The sequence below is a fragment of the Hesperophylax consimilis genome, chromosome 18, assembly GCF_061612785.1.
Source record: "Hesperophylax consimilis isolate HC1 chromosome 18, BYU_Hcon_1.0, whole genome shotgun sequence".
Classification (NCBI taxonomy): domain Eukaryota; kingdom Metazoa; phylum Arthropoda; class Insecta; order Trichoptera; family Limnephilidae; genus Hesperophylax; species Hesperophylax consimilis.
Window position 1 is genome coordinate 32,555,813 of NC_142853.1, and position 23,917 is coordinate 32,579,729.

General features: G+C 33.3%; 1 protein-coding gene across 1 annotated transcript in view; it reads left to right on the forward strand.

Annotated features, from left to right (window-relative positions):
• The window catches only part of LOC149415680 (uncharacterized), a 70,415-nt gene that overhangs the window by 14,507 nt on the left and 31,991 nt on the right, over positions 1 to 23,917 (forward strand). Inside the window, exons 3-5 of the mRNA XM_089642413.1 lie at positions 15,794 to 15,955; positions 19,213 to 19,458; positions 19,624 to 19,880. Of these exons, the coding sequence (XP_089498539.1) occupies positions 15,794 to 15,955; positions 19,213 to 19,458; positions 19,624 to 19,880 (665 nt within the window). The remainder of the gene's footprint in view (positions 1 to 15,793; positions 15,956 to 19,212; positions 19,459 to 19,623; positions 19,881 to 23,917) is intronic.

Below are 23,917 nucleotides of genomic sequence, written 5' to 3' on the forward strand. Positions count from 1 at the left end.
TCCAATTATTCCCATTTATAAGGAGAACAGTATCATCCGCAAAACTTATGATTTCTCCGTCACATTCTATGTGGCATAGATCATTAATGTAAATTAGGAACAGAATCGGACCCAGAATACTTCCTTGAGGCACCCCGCATTTGACATCAATACACTCACTGGTTATGTTGTTAAGTTTCACAGTTTGCTTTCTATTTCCCATGTAGCTTTTAAAGAATATCAGTTCATTATCAGTGATCCCTATGTTAACTAGTTTTTCAAAAAGATGTTGGTGATTTATTGTGTCGAAGGCTTTAGAAAGGTCGAGAAATACTCCAATGCATTTTTTATGTGAATCTAGAGAATTTTTAATATATTCAATTACTAAAGCTATGGCGTTGGATGTTCCTAGATTTTTTCTGAAACCAAATTGTTTTGGTGATAATAGTTTATTTGATTCTAGGTAATCGATGAGTTGAGTTTTAACTGTTATTTCTAAGATTTTAGATAATGTGTTCAGAATTGTGATTGGTCTGTAGTTATTGATATCTGTACGATTTCCTGATTTAATATTATAGTTGTATTGGTTCGAGTATCTTGTGTTATAATTTGAATCGGATATATATTTTTTTGTAAATTTGAATTTAAAATAAGAGGTAACATTTTTTACATATAAGGATTTTATATTAAGAACTTTAAAGTCTTTAAATAAGTCCTTCGTGGGTTGTATATAATGTGCTTTGTAGATAGTCCGTATTATCAATTTTTGGGCTTTTATTAGTGGATCTAGTACAGTTTTAATACAGTTTTAGTACGGTTAAGTAGAACAAACAAGAAGAAATTAAATAGGAAACAGACAGGGATATACACATAAGCACAGAGCCATTTAGAAGAAGTTACTTACCAACTAATACATTGGTAAAAATAGATTATGCTCGATAACAAATACAGGGAGAGAGAAAGAAACAAAACAAAGTACAACACTACAAGAATTGCGTATTTTGGTTTTTATGTTTTTTATGTTTTTAAATATAGCCTGGCTAGCAGATCACAGCGCATATCGTCGCCACGCCCACACTTGTAACACATAGGTGTGACAGGTCTGTATGGGATTGTATGGCGAGCAATATGGAGTTATATAAAACACTCTTATAGCATAATCTGCCACCGCCTTAAAGATAAATAAAATTGTTAAGGAGATACAATATCTGTGCCCATAAACACATTGCTTGGAGGATTTGAATGGAATTTGTACAATTTAGTTACATTCATTGTTCTTAACCCTTTCAGAACTGTTTGATTCAATTATGCGCTTATTATTTCCAAAGGAAGGGGGAGGGGGTGATTTTATAATTTTCCTGAATGAACTCATAGGAAGCCAAAGGTCCCTAAGTATAGAAAATACAAGATCTAAAAGAAAAAACATTCCAAGGCTGAAAGGGTTAACCTAACTGCATTTGTTTTAAACCATTGTAGCTCTTTATTATTATTGATAACTATGTTAATTCTGCTTTTCATTTGTGGATTATAATATATAATACAATTCATGTCTTGTTCAAAACATGGCATCCATTGTTTGATTTTGCGTAAGTGTGGATAAATCCCGTTAATTCATGTTTCCTTGATGTATCATTTTATCAATACGCTCCCACCAGAGCACTGAAATGCACAAAACATTTTGAAAATGTTTACATTTCGCCAACAGCGAAATTAACAATTTGTTTAACTACATTATCCGTCAAGACAGCGTGAAATTTAGCACTGCGATTAATTTTCATGGACTGTGCAGTTTTACTAGTTATTTATCTAAGTATGTTATTATACCGAGACATTGTTTATTGGCAAACTCTTTCAATTCGTTGTATTTTATTGTTTCGTTGAAGTAAAATGTTGATATTAACTGATATTTTTCAGTTGCAGCAATCTGTATACTTCTGATCCCATTTTTTTTTATTTAAAAATATATTAATTTTATTTAAAAACATAAATATGTTATACTAAAAAAACTAAATACAATAAAAATGTTTTCTTTTTAACGTAACTACCCAATTCAATAGAGAAAAACGTTTCTCGTGTTTGAGTTGGGGCGTAGTGCCATTACAATATACATAGGGTAAAGAAAAGAAAGAAAGTTTTTATTTATAAAGTAAGAAATAAACAAAATGTATATAGCATGATAACAAAAGTATAGATAATGAAAATAGACTAAAATAGCAGTTACTAAATTAGATACGCAGTAAATTTAAATAAATTTAAGAATATATTTATTTACATTTAACATTGATTTAAGAATAGTAGTAAAATAAAAATAATATTATTACATTTCGATGAATAAGTAGGTGGTATAAGTACATGGAGTTATTTTATTCATTTGGAGTAAACGGAGCTGATAATATGTATCATATCCATAATACAATACAATAATTATTGACATTGAAATAATCCTAGATTGTTGCACCAGTGGAGTAGAGAGCTCAAATTTGTTTATCCAATTCATTAATCCCTGCAATTGCAGTGTTGAAGAATCGTATTCACGCTCGGTACGAAGCACTGCAATTGCAGTGTCGATCTTGTACATTCATATTGCTTTCGGTTACTACCTTTACTAGGTTTGTTAAGGCAAAAATAAAAATTTCTCTTTATCAAGAATGGTGTGTATTGTTAATACTTATTATCTTTTGATTTATTGAAGTGTTTTGTCAGCCCCTACTTGTTTAAAGGCTTATTAATAGATTACCGCTTTGTTTTCTAAATTGGTACTTTGATAAGGCACCTGCTGATAATCACTTTAGATAAAGTTCATTATGTATTGACATTTTCGTGAGCATTTCCTTAGAAGATGAAAAATGAGTGGATTTACAAAAGTAGCCATATTATTGTCCATCGAACAGCGTATGGATTTAAATATTGTCCAATAGCATCATTGATTGCAAAGAGAAACGGAGGCTGCTTACAAACAGTGGCGGCTCGCGACTTTTGAATGTGGTAGAGTGCTAAATTTTGCGAAATTCGACATTATTAACGTTATTTAGTCAAAAACGATTTTTTATTATTTTTCAAAAATTCGATTTATTGTATGAAGATTTTCAGGAAATTTCAGTTTGGCCGCACTGATGAATTTTAGAAAAAAAAAAGTTAACAACAATTTTTTTTGTAATATTAGCACTCTAGTACATCCAAAAGTCACGAGCCGCCACTGCTCACAAATGAGATGATGATCTAAAGAGAAGGCTTCCGATATGTCATTAGTTGTAAATCACTCGACATTAATCTTAGTTATAAGCCACTAGTTGTCTTTAGCTATGAAACTTAGTTATTAGCCAAAAGTTTATGTCTAAGTGATAGGAATAAATTAAATGCTTAAATTAAGTTGTTAAGCGCCCTTGAGGTGATTTTCTCATGAAAACGGTGCTATACAAATAATCCAATCGTTATTATTATTATGGGAGGTTCATATTCAAAGCTTACCGCCGAAAAACTTTTTCAATTGAATTTATTTGATCAGAAACATTTCTTATGACAGCTGTTTTTATTTTTATCAAAAGTCATTCTTGCTCGATCGGCAAATATGGTACCTACGTCAACGCCAGACTGCAGCGTAAATAAAAGATTATTTTTCAGCATTTTAGATTTTATTTGTTTGCATTAGTTTTAAAACCTGACAAAAAACATCATTTTATAATTTTACGACCAAAAATACCAACATCTGTTTTGTCCAAAATCATCGGCATCGAATGTAAGACGATCATTGCAATTTCTGAGAGTGACGAATGAAAAAAAAAAATCTTGATAATAATATCCTCATTGGGTATTTTAATTTATATGAATTTTTGTTTACAGAAATAATTTTTACAGTTGATTTTTATTACCAATAGCATAAAGTGCTGATAAAGTATTTAATCTCGAGAAAAACATTTGTATTCGCTGGCAACTTTTAAATTTATAGAATAAATAGAAAATAGCAGGAATATGCAATCTCAACTTTAAAACTCCACTTGAAGATACTTCTGAGAATAATGTCTCCTAATAAAAAAGGAGCACAATTGGCTCATTTTCAATACTGAGAATTAATCAAAATAGTGGTATTGAAAATCACATGATGTTTTGACCAAAGAGATTATACTGATTTCAAACAATGATTGTAAAAATGGGTCATTTTTAATAATATATGTATCGGACCGGTCTGTGGCTGAGTTGACATCGCGTTTGGGTCCCACCCAGGTGTATTGTGTTCAATTCCTCGGCTGGCTAAGTCCTCCATCACAACACAAGCAACATTTTCAGCTTACTGTGGTGGTAGTAGGAGATTTTCAAATATTGTCAGGTTATTCGTAACCCGGGAATGTTTGTCTTTCTTTAAAAAAAAAAAAAAAATATTCAGCTCTCAAAAAAACTCAATACTACAACCTTTTTAATTAGATCTTATATGATTTTTCGGATTTTTTGCATAATCTGTTCACTTATAATAAGGACGGGTTGTGTTTTACAGAATTTTAACAATTATGTAAACGAATTTCAAAGTTAAAATTAAGTTCTGTTATTATTTCATCACGAGCCGGTTGTTTCACAGTACTTGAATAATAACATAACTTGAGTAGGACTTTCAAAGAATTTGAATATTCACTTTGAAATTTGATGGATTATTGTTCAAATTCCGTGAAACCCATCCTTATATTTATTTGTCTAGTATTTTTATTCAGAATCAGCATTTATTTTTTACATTAATTGAGGAATATGAGACAGACGTAAATGGGGAAAAGTAAAGGGATGCTGAAGAGGAAGACAGTACCTCCCTGGCTATTCAGATTTAGTCAATAAACATACCTAATATAACTGATAATTTCCAGATTAAGAGATGCAACCGTTTTTCAATTTTTAAACATTTGTATTGCCACTGTATTGTCCGGTCGTAGGTCCCTCAAAGGGCCACGAATTATGTTATGAATATGCCCACATCTGGAGCTACTTGCCTTCTGTAATCATTCAATATAGTTAATACTCATCCATTTGCCTTATGACACCAATCACAGTGCTTACAACTCACAGTGTCATGTTTACTACACAGATTAAAACATTTCAAGGGCCTACAGACTAGTGATGGGTCGTGACTCATTTTATTAAGCCATGGTACCAATTCAATATTATATTTAAAGAGTCGACTCAATTGAATGTGGGCTCAGAGCATGTGAGCAGTGAGAATACTGTGCTCACCCGACACGGCTCCCCCGGTACGGCTCCCCGTTCCCAGCGTCAGCGTATGATTGTACGACTCTTTGTACCGGTATGGCTCCCCGTTCCCAGCGTTAGCTTATGATTGTGCGACTCTTTGTACCGGTATGGCTCCCCGTTCCCAGCGTTAGCTTATGATTGTGCGACTCTTTGTACCGGTATGGCTCCCCGTTCCCAGCGTTAGCATATGATTGTAAGACTCTTTGTACTGGTACGCCGCCTCGTGCCACGAGAAAAATAAGATGCTAGGTAGTTAGTAGGTGTAGGTATATAAATATATAAGTCCAGATGTCAGACTGTCAGACTTTGTTCACTTCTCTGAGAATTTAATAACAAGTAATACTTGGATAATTTTAATGGTGCAATTTTTTTAAATATCTCCTGATAAAAAAGAGTAACCATTCAATTGAGATATGGTATGGTTTACCGGGAGTTGTACGATTATGGCTCATCAAAAAGATCTAGCTCAATTGTGTGGGTCATTCATGAACGACTCATCGTTACCACAGCCTACAGCCCTGTAGATACATACTAAAATAAGTGTCAGTTTATTGCTATTGATAATAAAATAAATAATAACTTTCACTACAATCTTTGGTCACTAGTTTTACAGCTGCATACTGTTTTATTGATTAGATTGTTTTATATAAAATTTCTTATTGTACATTTAAAATACACTGAATAACACAATGGTACTAAAATATATTATTGTGCCAGAAATTACCTTGTTAACACAATATTCATCACAAAATACTAATTTCGATTGTATTTCTGTCTTTAACTATCGTTCAACAAATCCTAGAACTAAACAAAATTAAAAAAAACTCTAGGACTAAAATAAATCCTTAAGTACATACATAATATTTTTTTACCAGATTTATTTTATTTGATTTTATTTTTTAGTACTTAAAGTACCTACCCACAATAGCATAAAATTTTGCTACAAGAAAATTATTTGAATTCTATATTTGAAATGTGTATTTCTTAGGCCCTTTGTACACAGAAATACTTACGAGCTATGCGACTGTGATGCAACAACAAGTGGACTCTACTCTTTAAAGATAGTTTCCGTACACGGCGCAAAACAGATTACACTGAATTACACTTTCACATGCAGCCGTGGATAGGGTTGTCAGATGGTCCATATAAATTTTGTCCTTTGATTTTTTTTTGTAAAATTTGTCAAAAAAAGAAAAAATGGTCCTTTGATAATCATAAATCCCTTTTATTTTGGCCAGATAAAATATAGAAAATTACTGAAGGTGAACACAATGAAACACTACTGCTTTTAATAATAATCGTTATTGTTGCCTGAAATTTATCTTTAAATTCAGTGCAACTGACATTTAAATTAAAGAAAGCACATAATTCGCTTTTTACGGTATTCACACCTAGTCGATTTCTTTCGTCAGTCCATACATTACCCATTCTTTGATTATATAAATGTCTAGATTGAGCGTTCGAGCGACGAAACGCCAAAAAAAATATCAGCCAACAGTTGGCTGATAAGCTCGTTCAGTCCGCTCAGTTGCGAAACTATCGCTGTGCGGTAAACACGTGTTGTGTGACATTTGAAAATGACGATTTGCGCTACAACAGTGTGCAGAAATTACAAAGGACGATTGAAAATAACTAAAAATGTTACCTATCATAGGTAAGTTACCTTTTCAAAGCCATATAATAACCATTTAGTTAAAGAAACAATTCAGTTTTAATGGTGTAATTTAGTCTTACCATCGTCTTGACAACGCCATATTTTGACGCATTGTTTACAGGGTTGCCTGTTCTTCAAATTAAAATACCCACATAAGGTAAAAATTGCAAGGCGCAAATGACGCCGTTCTATTTATAAAGAACATTAACTTTAAATTCAGTAAATTTAAATGATTCATCTCTTTAAGAAATATAAGAATCTAATAAATAAAAAAATTTCCCATGAGTGCGTTGTTAATTTTAAAATAGGTTTTAATAATTGCCCAAAGTACACTATACTAAAATATTAACCGGAATGTAAAATCTAGACGAAATCTGTTTAAAAAACAAATTCAAAGGGAAGGTCATTAAGAATAAATAATAACTATCGATAGCTTTAGTTTTAAAAAGTTGCATTGTCTTTTTTAGTGTGACATGTTTTATTATTATTTTGTACAACAGACAGGTAAGTCCAATATTGGTACAATTTTCTTACAACTAACAATACATATACATTATTTATTTTAAACATGGTATAGTGATATTAAACACATCTATATTTGCTGGTAGGGCATTAAGCAATGTCATACCTCTTGTCATGCTATGTTGAGCCATGACATCTGTGCGGTATGCAGAATAGGGCGTGGCTACGAGTTCGACAGTGTTTATCAGGAGCGAATAAGCCACAGCATGACAGGAGATATGGACAATCGATAAGATGTTTTAATAACTTTAATTCAAATACCATGAGTCCGGCATTACGCATGGTCTCCAGGCTTTGATAATTTGTCTCCTTTAGCATTTCCACGTGATGCATGAATTTCGGATATATTCCGTATGATTACATGTAAACGTACCTTAGGATTTTTTTTTGAATTTGGTCAATCATATTTATGTATTTAAGTTGATAAAGTATCCAGACACTACTTTTTAGGTAGGTATAGATTTACCTGGTTGTGGGCCACCTTCTTTAATTGATGATGATAAAAATTTAAATTTAGACACAGCGATACCTGCCGGCCATTTGGCAGCGTCTAGGAATGTATCTTTCTTATTTTCCGTATTTCTTGTTTATTTGTTAAAAATAATCAAATAAAAATAAATCTCTTTTAACAATGATTTTCTTTTCATTTATATCATTATATTTATGTAGAAAACTATCTTACTTAAATGAATTCAAAATTAAACGAATTATAGGTCCCGCAAAATCGAAACATATTTTTTCCCAACTTTTTTGGGAAATACTAGGGAGCTGGTATCACTCAATACGCCTACAGTGACGTTAAGCGCTTACGTCAACGATATAAGTTGCGTATACTTGTGTGCGTGACACGCACACAAGTATTTCAAATCTGGCCTGTTCTTTCTGTCGGAATAACAGTGCGACACTCTATCTAGACATTTATATAATCAAAGTACCCATTACACTAAAAACTCTTTCTACGAAGGCATTGGATAAGGGAACACTGCACACACATTTTACCATTTTCAACAGATTTGGTGCTGATTCATCGTTGAAAAACCTACACCACATATCAATGGATATTCCTTCCAGTTCCTAATAGAGATTTTCAGGAGGAGTTTGCTGCTTCCATGGGGACAGTGACCATATTTCAATTAGTTCATCTAGCGTAGGTAATCTTCCGCATTTAATATCCAAGCTACTGAAGGTTTTGTAGGTATTGTTTTCAAAAGGGTACAACTTTTCAATATAGACCAGTGATCTTTGATAAACGTTAAGAACGTTTTTGGTAAATTCTCTTACTTGATCATATGACTTGCGAGGAGCGCTCCTCTCCCCCACAAGTCTTGCTGCCACCCGTCAGAATCGCTCTTGGCTTTTGCTCTGTAAATGTGAGTAAGGTATAAATATTGCGTATTTTGAAATAAAATGGACATTCTATTGTCTAGTTTTCCAAAATTTTCTAGACCGGACGGCCATTCAAAAATCCGTACAGTCCGGTCCAAAACCGGACATCTGGCAACCCTAGCTGTAATAGTTAATACGATGTCAAGTGACTGGAGTGATGAAAAAAATATTGGTCTGCTCTATCTTTATTATAAATATGAAAAACGATGTAAAAGAAGATTTTGGGTTCAACCATAAAACTAAATAAATATTAATTGTAGGGCATTCGTCGCCGCCAAGGAACTACACAAGAATGATGTCAAATTGACTTTTTTCCTATCTCGATCCCGGCTTCTCCGCTAAATCCTTTCTTACATATTCCTCTAAATTATAGATATATAAACATAAATATTTTTCCACCTCCAGAACGAATTTAACATTCAAATCATCCCCGGACAGCATTTATATCAAATGAGTAGCAGATGTGTATACAACTAGCATAGCTTGCTACCAGTATGCCAGTAGCCTGCAACTGATGTCAAATCCGTTGGTGTCGCAAACACTAGTAAAATATTATGGCGGATACTCGAGAACGATGCGCACAAAACTCCAGTCGCTTGCGAGTATCTCCATGTATGACTGACCTTAGGGATATTCTTGACAAGTAAAATTGAATTTCGTTATCCCTCAAGTGTCTGCGCTTTTTAGCTAATGTGCAATTATCAATCCTACAATAAAATTATAATGTCCCGTAATTTGTCACGGATCTGCGCTAATAATAAATAACTTTGCAGTTATTTACAAAGGCGTTTGCTATGTATAATGCCGGAGTTAAATAACACTTATCTAAGCTATGTGATGCGATATTTGCATTTATTTTCCTTCCTAATTATATTAATCACGCCATTTCCCGACAGGGGCAGGTAGAGAAGAGACACCACAACACAACTCTGTCTCGGCACACACTCCTTGCTTCATTCTCATTCATATATCGTCTCATACATATTCTTCTGTTATTCTAACTCTTGACGTGACCCGACTCAGATATTTGATTGACTTGATCGTGCCATGTCTTTCTTGGGTGTCCCAACTTTTTCTACCATTAATTCCTCGTAAAATATTCACCTTACACACCTTTCTTCATTCATCCGCTCTACATGCCCAAACTATCTAAGCGTCTCTTTCTTAATCTTAACCATTCTGCTTGCATTATCATCTCCTCATTTTTAACATGATCATATAAAGTTTTACCACAGATGCATCTCTAACTTTTCATTTCTACACAGTTTAGTGAATTTTTTTTTTTTTTATATATACATCAGAACTCTCCTCTATTTAAATTTTTTCTTGATTGCATAGGATACAATAATTATGCCTACCTAGTAGGTCCTACCTATGTCATTAAAATGATTTAATTTATCAGATGAGATATTTAAAAGGTCCATTTTCACCAGCCCAGTCTCAGGAAGTTCTTGACAAAGCAATAGATCCTCGGCCTCTGTAGTGGAGGGGTAAGGCTCTCCCTACTAGCAATTCGAAGGTCGCATGTTAAAATCCGTTCATTAATAAAATTAGGATTGTTGCTAATGGAAGTGGCGTCTTCTGTTATTTTCAAAAATAACCATTGAAGTTTTCAAACGGGGCATAGGGTTTTTATCTGCCAGTCATTATTTCATTTAGCTCCTAATGTTAATCATTTAGCTCATAACTAATAATTCACAACAGTGTTGTTTTGTATGCAGTGTCCCATTTCATTTATTAGAAATATGACTGTTCTTGTGTCACTGTCATTACAGTAATAATAATGCTAGACTTTGATTTCATGATATATCATTTTTATAATTAGTCATTAAGGGAAAATGACACACAATGATAATATATGTTTGGTTGTGGTTTCTTCTTCACAGAGTCATTAGATTCTGAAGAAATTAACCACATGAATTTGAGTGATACATAATCCTATTAAATTCGTACAATATTTTAGTTGAATGGATTTATTGTAAAATACCAAATATTAAAGTACAGGAAAGGAAAGGAATCATTTATTTAGGTACTCATTATGAGTATATATGTACCAGCGTTGGGAATGTGAACTGAATGACTCTGGGGAACAGTGTCACGAATGGCGCCTTCGAGATACAGGATAACATTTCGGAGTATTTAGACCTTATCCCAGCACTCGGGGCTCTGCCGCGTTAAACTTTCTATTTACCTAAATACTTGTGGGATAAAAATTGAAACATTCTAATCATAAAACAAGGGGCCTTTGGGGTACCTGGGGGGAGTGGAGAGGAGAGCTGAGGCCACCTCAGTGGACTCTTCCCTTTTTTCTGACCTTCAGGAATTCAAGGGGGAGTGGAGAGGAAAACTGAGGTCCCTCCATGTACTCTTTCCTCGTGGGACCTTCAGAGAATCAAGGGGAGTGGAGAGGAGAGCTGAGGCTGGTAGATTAAGCGCTTGTTATTATCTTATGTAAAGAATTGTGATGTCTGCTTAAACTCCCACTGAAATTTCCGTTAGCGACTCGAAATGCATTTCTGAGAACAGAATATTATGATTTATGTGGAGTGTTTGTTTCAAAGGCAATAAGAACAATGATAGCTGTGTGATATCAGACCAAAAAAACGCCCTTTCCTCACCGTGACAAATCAGAGTTCTTTGAACTGTAAATATGCCTGGAATTATTCCAAGTATTAAACTATTATCTCCTTCTTGGAGAAGCTTGCTTATTTGCAGTAAATGTTATATTTGTTAATGTAATGTTATTGGTTCTGAGATAATATAAGTTGCACTGTTAAATGCAATGCCGCTAAAATAAATTATTTACAATATATTTTGTACTACGAGTAGAAACCAGTGAATCCGTGACCAGTGGCGGTTGGAGCTACACACCCCCTAAATTACGGACAATCTAAAAATAATAATTCCCAACCAACACCACCAAAAATCAAAGCAATTAAAAGTAATACTATAAAAATATTAATTTAAATTCTTTTCGTTCAAATGCCATAAGTCACGTGGTGCAAGCAGATTCCATATTGCTATAAGAGAAGACATAATACATTTATTTAACGCGCCGAGATGGCACCACTTTGGTTCACAGTTTGCACACGAATAATTCCAGCAGGTCAATAGAGGCTTCCCCCCAATACTCTAATGGTGAAAGACCGTTAAACAAAGGAAGCTGACGAACCCGGTTCCCGTGCATCGCCAACGCATGCTCGTGATGGTGACCAGCTTCCACAATATATTATTATGTACACAATAATATATATTGAAATATGTATCCATATAACTGATTAATAATAAAACAATGTGCCATGTTGTTGTCGCATCTTTGCTCAAAAAAATATGAGTCTTGAATGATAACACTAAGAGTTTCAACTGTAAGTTGGATGTTTTGATGTAGGAAGCAATGAAATAATCTTAATTAATTGCACATAATGTTTATGTCTCATGCTCATTACAATATTGTTTATCATTTATTCTAAATGAAAACACGATGCTGTTTGTCTTTAACCCTCTGTTATTGAATTAATATCCTCCTTGGATGCACTAATATTTGCATTATACCTTATCTTATCAGAAGAAATTTATTGACATGCTGGAATCACGCCATGCATATTTTATTAAAGAATTATTGGGGCATAGATAGTTAAAAAAAAACGGTTGGTGCTTTTCAAATTTAATTCCTGATTTTTTCCATGGGTTCCTTTCTGCTAGCAAATTGAAACCTGCTGCTATTTGTCTCTGAAAGACTTAGGATGGGTTGTTTCGTAGAATTTGAACAATTCATCAAATTTCAACGCTCATTTTCAGGTTCTGTGAAAGACCTATTCAATTTCTGTTATCATATCATTATAGGCTAGTTGCTTGACAGAACTGAAATAATAACAGAACTTGAAAAAATCTTTCACAGAACTTGAAAAATAACTTTGAAATTTGAAGAATTGTTCAAATTTTCCGAAACAACCGGTCCTTAATATCGTTAAGCTTTTTTGATATTTTATTGATACCCTTTAGCACTTACTAAAGGTTTTCCAATAAGAGGTGTTATTTTGAATAGCTTGTTATTTCGGTAGATGTTACTTTTGAAGCTGTCATTTTTTGACATTTGACAAGTAGAAACTACGACATTAATAAAAATGGAACGATACACGCTTCAACAACGCATTGAAATTATTAAAATTCACTTGAGTGAATTAAATGAAAATCATCTTGAGTGATGAGGCCCGTTTCCACCTCGGTGGCTTCGTCAACAAGCAAAATTGTCACATCTGGGGCTCGGAAAACCCAAGAGTTATTGTTGAAAAGCCTCTCTTTCCTCAATGTGTGACTGTTTGGAGCGGTTTATGGTCCGGCGGAGTCATTGGACCTTACTTTTTCAAAAATGAGGCTGGAGCAACAGTTACGATGAATGGATTGCGCTATCGAGAGATGATTAATGATTTTTTATGGCCGGAATTGGATGGTATTGATCTGGACAACGTTTACTTTCAACAAGACGGCGCTACGTGCCACACAAGCAACGAAACCATTGATCTTTTACGATTGAATATCAAAATAACACCTCTTATTGGAAAACCCTGTACTTCCTGAAGTTAAGAGTACTATGGTACCCCCAATAAGGAACTCAAATGAAAAATATTATTGATTAATCCCTCAGGCCTCTGGCTTTTTCTGACAGTAGTTCTGGTAAGAGTATTTCCACTTTGCGAAAAAATCGAAATTATAAATATTTCTGAATGTATTCGCAAAATGAAAAACTGTTTTTTAAAAGGTGATGATTTCATATAATTTCGTATAAGCGTATTTACGATTTCTAATTTTGTTATTAGAAATACATATAATGTGACCCACTTTATTTTATTTTTTGCAACTAAAGATACTGATATACACACAAATAAAAGTACACACATTTATTAGACAAATTAATGTATTCCAAACTTTATTGTCACCTCACTCTTTTGATGTTTCGTAAAAAAAATAAATAATAAAAAATTCACAAAATTTTAACTTTTTTTTTCAAATTGCGGTTGGAACCTTTGGTTTCATAGAGGTGTGCATTTTAACTATTCTGTGGTCAAAGTCTAGATTTAAATATAAAGCATGGTGTTTTCTCTTTCTAACACCATTTAGATCATACTTCTCACCAAGACATTAAGCGAGACACAACGATATCTATGAGACCATATTATAAACTGTTTCCATAAGCGAACAAATCAGCCTGAGGGAAAAAATATGAATTCATTTAGATAAACAAACATTGATTCTTAATATATACATTTTATAATAATAATATTTATTGGATAGTTTGTTTAGCAAAATTCCCGTGGGAAATCACCTCATGGCCACTGTACAAATATTACTTGCTAGGATTTTGCTTAATATGTACAAACAGATACAGAAACATACATACTTTGCTTTTTTTTTATTTACTATGTCGGGGACTGTGTAAGTTTCAGCATTTCAGTGTGTAGAGCAGTACATTCACACATTTGCACATGAAATAATAAATTCTGTAAGATAGTTACTTACCGTCTTATTAATTAGATTCTTACACGCCCATTCAACGTTGGTGTAGTAAAGCGCCGACCTTGAGAATACCATTTTAACCAAACAAACGCCATTGTAATAAGTCAAGTTTTTCACTATTCTGACCTTACGCGCTCCAATATTAACAACATGTTTTTTAGTAAGGCTGTAGGTAGATATTAACTAGCTAGCTTAGCTATTTAAATTAGGTTTGCAACTGTACCATTTGTGGATATGATTTTCTAATTTTCGATTTTATAATTCGGATTGCGCGGGAATCATTTTCGCATCGCATTCGATTCCTGATAAATATGCTGAAATTTAAAAATATTTAATTTGGATGATTTTTACAGCACCGTTTTTGTGCAATATCACCTCAAGGGCGCTGTAAAAATCTATGTTATTACTAACAATAGACTAGTAAAAATATTGTCAATTTTTGTCTAACAGATTGCATCCACCGGTTCATCGATCACTAAGGGTCGGAAGTGTCTTTCAGATTTTGTTATTATGAGTCTACATGTGCAATTAAAAATATTCAAAATTTGAACACAAATATAGATAAAGATGCTTACCGATGGTTTTATTGTGTAAACTGTAATTACCACGTTACATGCAACTACTAAACATATTTAATTAGACAAAGGTATTATAAAAGTTATTGTAACTTCACTTTTTATTGTGTAAACTTTAATTACCCTTTTACACGCAACTACTAAACATATTTAATTATACAAAGGTATTATGCAAGTTATTGTAACTTCACTTTTTTTTTTAGTAATATATAAAAAAGTTTGCATACCTTAACAAATTTTATTGAAATTCTAAGAATTTTTCACAGATTTTGAACAATTACAATGTTAAAATTCAAGTTCTGTGAAAGTTCTGTTATTATTTCATCATGGGCTGGTTGTTTCACAGTACTCGGATTATAACAGAACTTGAATAGGATTTTCATTGAATTTGAATATTAACTTTGAAATTGGATGAATTGTTCAAATTCTGTGGAACAACCCATCCTAAATGTTGTTTCACAGTATTCTTTTTATTTTTTCGGGAATGTCTATCATAAACTTTTAAATTCAAAATACAAAGTGTGGTGTTCTCTCTTTATAACACTCAATACAAAATTTCACGGTAATACAAAACGAGATTTGATTTTTGTTCTGGCATGTGACTGGTAAAAATATCTCCCAAGAAGACTATGGATCTTTTGACATCTGGGAGAAATATATAATAAATTAAATTAGGGGTTTTTTCAATTTATTGGGATAACTCTTAAATGTTTTACTTATCAATATAATATCTAATCATTGAAGAATTGAGAAAAAATAATTAAGTTTCAATAGGTTAGTGGTTAGAGGCATTGTCCCGTTAAAACGGAACCCCTGAATTCCATTCGCATCTGCAACCATTATCTTTTTATGTTCTGCTTCATGTTTCGTGTATACTTTTTAATATTATCTTCTTGATTATTATTTCTTTTCTTATTGTATGAATTATTTGCAGTGTGTCTTCACGGACATTGCGAACAAGATGCTGTACCAGACCACGGACAACGGGATGACCATCCGCCGAACGAACTTGACCTTCAGCCCCAATGAAATATCCTACGATGAAGAAGATCCTTACACCTTCGTTGTCTTGGACAAAGTGGACCCAATGCGAAAGGTAACAAATGTTGAAAATTAACGTTTTCTAACCTAAAAGCATGTTTGATTCTGCTTTTTTTTACACTGTACAGAAAGTAATAAGCCTAGTCTCACCCGTGAAAATAATAAGATTCAGTTATAGGTAAAATGATCATAATCGATTGTAATCAAGCAGTCGTAACTCTCAAATGATTGTAGGCAAATAATAAGCAAATGATTGTAAGCAAATATTAAATTAAAAAGATTTGATTTGATTTACGTGTAGCCATTTATTTTACGAGACATTGTGCAGTGCACTGCATACTGAACAATGTATTTTAATACTTGTCATTATCATATTAAATGCTGGTTTTACAGTGTTTTTTTTAAAATGCAAATCTATATAACAGTTAACAATAAATATACCTAGGTAATATATTTAAACAAAATAATGCATGTACAGTATACAGGGTGTCCGGAAACTCGTAGTACAAGCGGGAAACTGGTGAATCTACATCACATTTGGAGTCGATTTTGTAGTATATATTTTTTTTATTTGAGCTTTCGTTATCGAGTAAATCGAGTTTGAAGTTGATTTTTTTTTTATTTTTTTTTTTTAATCAAATTCTTATAAATTATTACTGAAGATCAAAGTACCCAACTAATTAAAACTATTTGAAAGTAAAACAAATGAAGAAACTCGGATTTGAAGCATTATTTTGAAATCACCCTTCATTTAACCCGGTGTAATCATAAAATATTTCTGCTCTGCAGGGTTAAAACATCTTTTATTCAACCCTAAACACCAGAAAAAACTTTAACCCTAAAATAGCCGAAAAATATTTTTTTTTGGTTTTTTTTTTTTTTGAAAATGCTCAAATCAAAAAACTTTATGTTTTTTTGGGTTCCCCATGTGGTGTAGATTCTCCAGTTTCCCGCTTGTACTACGAGTTTCCGGACACCGTGTATAAACAGCCTTTTATTTTTATCAATAAAAGAAAAATTCTAGTTGTTCTCTTCAGTAAGCAATGCTGTGGGTTATTCTACACAAACAGTCAATAATCTCATGATTTTAACCTCTCATTGTTTTGTTAAAAGCTTCATAACTCACGTTTTGGGAAACGTAGCCTCATTCTAAAAAATGTTTTGGAAAGATTATGAAATTCACTATCGTATTGTTTTGTTATACGTAAATATTTGCGTTTCTAAATATACATTTTCTGAAAACGTCAAAAATATGTAAAAATCGCTGACCATTATTTCAAAGCTGTGAAAAATGTACTTTTTTCTGAGTATCATAAAGAAATAACACTTTATATATTGAAGAAATATAATTAAAAACTATTAGTCACCTCAAAATATTAACCGTCCAAACTAAAATATTTTTAATAAATTATTTAGAAACGCAATAAATTATGAACGAACAAGATGACAGATCCAATCGACTTAGATAATGCACCTCTACATTCCATAGATATTCTTGAATACAGACGCGTAGCGTTATTCATTATCGATACTCTGTTTTTTAAATCATGGCAATCCGTATACTAGTGATGGAAATAAATCGATTTTTGTAAAATCTCGCGCGTTTACGTGAAAAGACGTACTAATGTCTTGACCGCTATTATCATATTTACGTCTTTTGACGTTCTAATGTTCCGAGTGGTTAATAAAACTCCTTCTTGTTTATGTACCTTTCTGCTCCTGAACTTAACAGTTTGATTTGTGTGATCATTATTTTCTAATTCACCATCTTTTAAAGTAATATTTAAATTTATAAAACTTAAAATTGTAATTTTTTTTAAATTTGTTATCTTTTACCGGGTGTTTGCCCACTATTATTTATTTATTAGAAACTAGCTGTAGCCCGCCACGCGTTGCTGTGGCTCAGTCTGTCTGTGCAGATAGAGAAACAATAGCGCGTGTTGCTTTTACGTCCAACAGATGGCGCTGATTTAAAAAAAAAAGTATGTTATTACCATGTCACAGGTGACATCTATACAATATACATTATATTGCTAAGTGATCGATGTGTTGGTGTATCCTCTATGATTTGTAGTCGCGGGGATGCTTGATTAACGGAGGATATGCGCAACTCATAACAGTGTATAAAAACACATGTGTATTCGAATGCGACGTTGTGTCAAAATTTCAAAGCAATCGGTGAAGAATTTTTGGAGATTTAAAATTTTGAACAAACGAACATTTTTATTTGTATGGATTTAAATTAAATTAAACAGCAGTTAAACTTTAAAAATCATGATCATGTTCATATCACGTTATTCACATTTCATGTTTTTATTATGGTTTTGTCTGGTAATGTATTACTTACATTGTACATACATTTAACTGCACTCACGGCATAAGCAAAAACATATCTGAATGGTTTGTTGCTATCTAGCAGAAAAAGTAAAAATATACATTTTCTTTATAAAACCAAAAATGGGATATATGTAACTGAAATAGCTATAGAAACAGTCTGCTTGCCTCCTGTAAGCACAGGTCAATTGTGCCGTCTACCATGTTTCACCATACTTATATACCTTACAACTCTGGTTATGCAACAATCTTTTTTAAACGGGAAACTCCCTAGAACGAAACACCCATCTATAAAAAAGGTGAAACTCAAACTGGCAAATACAGACCTATAAGTTTGACTAGTATCATTTGCGTATGGAAAGAATAATAGTGAAGGAGATAAGCTCATTCTTGATCAATCTCAACATGGATTTATACCGAAAAGATTCACAATTACGAATCAAACAAGTGGGACAGACGGATTTCTACTGACATTATATATCTTACCTTCGATGTTGTTCTGACCAATACTGTTGGCTAAACTTAAATTTCTAGGCATAAGAGGATGACTTCTGACGACTGAGAGACAATTAAAAGTTCGAATTGGCAACCAACAAATTGTTAACCAAGCGAAATGTGACCAGTGGGGTCCCTCAAGGATCATGCTGGGTCCAGTTCAGTTTACTGCATACCATAATATTTCTTGAAAGTAAACAAGTCCCTTTAATAAAGTTTAGCAGGGTGTTGGGCATTGTCTTCTGGTTCCACAACATGACTCCTCAGATATCTGAACCTTATTCCAATCATGGTGGATCCTTGGCACCATTGATTAAAGGTTGCATCTACATCCTCTTCATGTTTTCTATTGCTATTGATGCTTTCCTCTCCCAACAGCAGTGTTTCTTCTAAAGTGGCAGTGTCCTGCCAATAATCATTTTGGCTTTCTCAGTGACTTATTGATTGGTGGTTCCATTTTGATTTAAATAAATATTTTCCCAGCTGTATCTCACCCGCGATGGAGGCATAACCTTTAAGCCCATCGAAGAGTACGTCAAGTCCTTCTACTGGTCCTCGGGCCCCGACAACCCCCTGCAGTTCTACGTGGAGAGGGCGAAGCCTTACGGTACCAACGCCGTGCTGATGGCCCCCCGACCGGACAACTACACATTCAAGGAAATCATTGATGACGTCCAGGATTTCCAGATCAAAGGAGACTTTATGTTTGCCACCAAAAAAGCCGGACAAGTGAGTTAATTTATATTGTGTTATTCAACCCTTAGAGCATGACTTACACTACTCTTATTGCATAATAATATTTTGATGGTTGCTCGTCTGTGTGAATTCAAATTAATCTTTTTTAATTTCCCCGTAAAAAGTTTTTATTACTAATATCTTAAAATCTTCAAACAGAACTTGGATCTCTTCATATCGTACCAACGTGGCCCCTTCGTGAAAGCCGAATTCCAAACCGAACTAGACCTGAAAGAGTACCACATCTCGGACGTGACGGGATCCCGTATCTTCATATCCGTGTCTCATGCAGACACGCTGGCCAACCTCTACGTGTCAGAGATCAACAAAGACTTCACCGAGTTCAAGTTTGTCCTGAGTCTCGAGTCAATACTATGCTATTTCCCCAATAGTACTTGGAATAAGAGCTGGCTAACGTAAGTCAAATATTTTTTTCTCGTTATGTACTTAGCTGTTATTGTACAAGTGCATGGGTTTGACAAAATGCTTATTTGATCTGAATGAGTTGGAATGTATTCTCTCCATTACATTATTCTCTTATTTGTGATGTCTAAAGTATTTAAAAAAAATTAAAATTAATAAATATTGTGTGGTGATGTTGGATATTTTTATTCCATCTTGTGAAAAAAAAGGTATAATATTTTGTTTGTACATTATATAAAATTTGTGCACAATTTTCAAGTTTTTTTTCACTTGTATGAGTAACAGGTGTTTAGCTTTAATAATATAATAGCAAATTCATATACCTAGTGAAATTTAGACATATTTATCCCCAAGGGAATTGTACTCGAATAGCCAAACCGGTAAATTTATCTTTTTATAGTTCTGTTTTTTTAATGTTTTTCTTGAAATTACTCCAAAATCGTTGCCTACATAACGATAGTGTTATGTTAAAAAAACATTATCTACAAAAACATACCAACAATCTGGGGCTTAATCCCTAACAATGTTATCTACTAGAAACATACCAAAAGACTAGGGTTTAAAATCTAACAATGTTACCTACAAAAAACATACCAACAATCTAGGGCTTAAAACCTAACAATTTTATCTACAAAAAACAAACCAACAATCTAGGGCTTAAAGCCTAACAATGTTATCTACAAAAAACGAACCAACAATCTAGGGCTTAAAGCCTAACAATGTTGTATTCAAAAAACATACCAACAATCTAGGGCTTAAAGCCTAACAATGTTATCTACAAAAAACGAACCAACATTCTAGGGCTTAAAGCCTAACAATGTTGTATACAAAAAACATACCAACAATCTAGGGCTTAAAGCCTAACAATGTTGTATACAAAAAACATATGTGGTGTGACATTAAGAGCTAGAATTAATTGTATGTTTTTTATAGATGACATTGTTCGACTTTATGCCCTCGATAATACATATTATAAACAATTTATCTTACAGTTAAATCACTATTAATGAAAGGCAAACACACACAAACTGTGATTTTAATAGAACTTTAAATTCATTGTAAATTATTTTATGTATATCAGTGATGCATAATCTTTTGATATGAAAACGTCAGTTACCCTTAAGTTTTGGTTTGCACAACCCGGAGTTTGTCTACATTTCTACAAATGTTTGTTTTCGATTTTATTTAGGAAAGTGGGCCACATTAAATTCACTGCAGGCAACAATGTATGTGCATCACTGTAATAATAATGTAACATTTGTATAGTTTGCATTATTAGCTTAATGGAGACCCGCTGCATGAAAGAGAATTCTTAGATTCAGATAATTAATGCTGTATTTGTTTTTGAATCAGAAGTAGACAGAAACGACAGTGGCCTTCCGTGGTTATGGACAGAGGGTAAGCCATAGACAAATAAGCACTGGTTTGTTATTCCTAGAGGCCATGGATGTGTGTTCATTAATTGCACGCATTTTAGTTACTAATATATATGCATGTATTACGCCACTCAACACTATATCCAAATATTAATTTACTGGAAGTTTGATGCTTTTATCAAAGTTTTACTTTAATTTACTGTATGTATATATTATATTTCTTAGGCCTAAACAAACATATTTATACAGGGTGACTTTTACTGGAAGTAAAATATTGAAGAGTGTTTTAGAAAAAATATGCAAGCACATAGATTTTTTTTTAAACATTATTTTAATATTACTACGGCCTACGTAGTCAGGTGGCAAAGCTGTCGATTAGTAAACCGAAGATCCCGGGTTCGAATACCGGCATCCAAAAGTAAATTTTATTTGATGATTTTGTGTTTTTCCGCAATTAACAATAATTTTTAGTAAACTTTTCGCACGTTCCAGAGTGGAAGATACTCTCGGTATCGCCCTGGTGTAAGACCACCATTCAAAATAGATAGGTTGCTTGAAATGGCTTTTGCCGTGTTTGGTGATCAGATCTGAATAGCCAGGTACTCCCCCACCTTCCCCTAACTTATCTTCTTTCCCTTCCCCATCTCCTTCCACTCCCCACTACCTTTCAGCCTCACAACATACCCCAATTTAGGGATGCCATAGTCTCACTGGTTCCAGAAGGTTGGGAGCAGTTGGGACTCTTGATACTCACATAAAAATTAAGAATATATATTTTTAAAAATATTTTTCATCAAGTACCAGTCACCTGTATATTGGTTTGAATTACAGAAATCGTACGATGCATTATTTGCCCATTCTATCAATTTTTATTTAGTTTAATTTAAATAAACAATATATATTAAGTTGTTTTTAAACATATTGTATCTGCCTTAATTTATAAATGTATGTTTTCACAGATGTATACTTGTGTTGATGTTGACATCGCGTTTGGGTCCCACCCAGGCGTAGTGTGTTCAATTCCTCGGCTGGCTAAGTCCTCCATCACAACACAAGCAACATTTTCAGCTTACTGTGGTGTTAATATGAGATTTTCAAATATTGTCAGGTTATTCGTAACCCGGGAATGTTTGGCTTTCTTTTTAAAAAAATAAGTTTTTTTTACCTTTGCCATTCTTTTTAAAAAAATAAGTTTTTTTTACCTTTGCCATTCATCATCACTATCTCGTCTGTACGTTTTATTGTCTCTCTAATGTCATTGAAGTACAAAAAATTGTGAATATGATAATATTAATCAACATCACTCACAATAACAATGCTTCCTGTCATTGATGGATATTTTAGGAATATACCTCCTTAACTCGAGCGATAGCTACCCAAATTTGGGTAGCACCATTAATGTCCTTGAGCGATAGCTACCCAAATTTGGGTAGCACCGCTAATTTCCTTGAGCGATAGCTACCTAAATTTGAGCAGCGGCGCTAATGTCCTTGAGCGATAGCTACCCAAATTTGAGCAGCACTGCTAATATCCTTGAGCGATAGCTACCCAAATTTGGGTAGCACCGCTAATGTCCTTGAGCGATAGCTACCCAAATTTGAGCAGCACCGCTAATATCCTTGAGCGATAGCTACCCAAATTTGAGTAGCAGCGCTAATGTCTTTGAGTGATAGCTACCCAAATTTGGGTAGAACCGCTAATGCTCTTGAGTGATAGTTAGCCAAATTCGAGTAGCTGCATGTAGGTGACTTTTATGAATTTATTGTTTTTTTTTGTAAAACATAAAAAATGGGTTAAACCGTGAAATATAAGTGGATTCATTGGCTTTAAATAATATAGAAAAAAATTCGAATTGACATAAAAAACTAATGAAACAGAAATTAATAACTTTAGTCCGCCTCAGCACAGATCACCCTAGTGAGAAGTGAGGAGGACTAAGAAATACAATTACCATACATATATTTAACATCATATTTTGTATGTACAATGTTTAAATACTATATTAAAAATAAAAAATTTAAAAATCATATGTCCGTATTGGCATACGGACGTATGATTTTTGGAATAAGCGCAGCCGAATCTAAAACTGGAAAACTCTCGGGGCTTTTTTTAAATACATTGTCTGATTTTCAATTGCACTGAAATTTAATTTTTACACTTAAATACTGATTCAGTGTTTTAACTTTTGCACACTTTACACAATGCACAGGAAAGAACTTTGCTTTATGGGTGGCTAATTAATCAATGATCTATTTATTTTTCTTCTTGCAATCATGAAGATGGTATTCCATTTTAAGGACTCGTCTATTTTTTAAAACCAATGTTTTAATTTAAATATAATTTGAGCCGCGTTCACAGTGGAGTACAAAAGCAACCCGGTGTCTTTTTCTAGTTATTGACAGCCTCTGTTGATGAGATGCTGGGTTGTTTTTACTCCCTTTCGAATGCAGCTTAATTTTCATTAAAAAGCCTCTAAATATTATTTTAACCTGTTCACATGAGAAGAAAATTGACGATCATACTTTTAAGCATGGTGGTCATTGTTTGCCATTTTGATACTTTTAAAATGTGTATTAAAAGTCCATAAAGATTTAATTTGAATACTGACATTCATTGAAGCTAAAATTCTGTAGCTCAATTCAGACTCTAGCAAG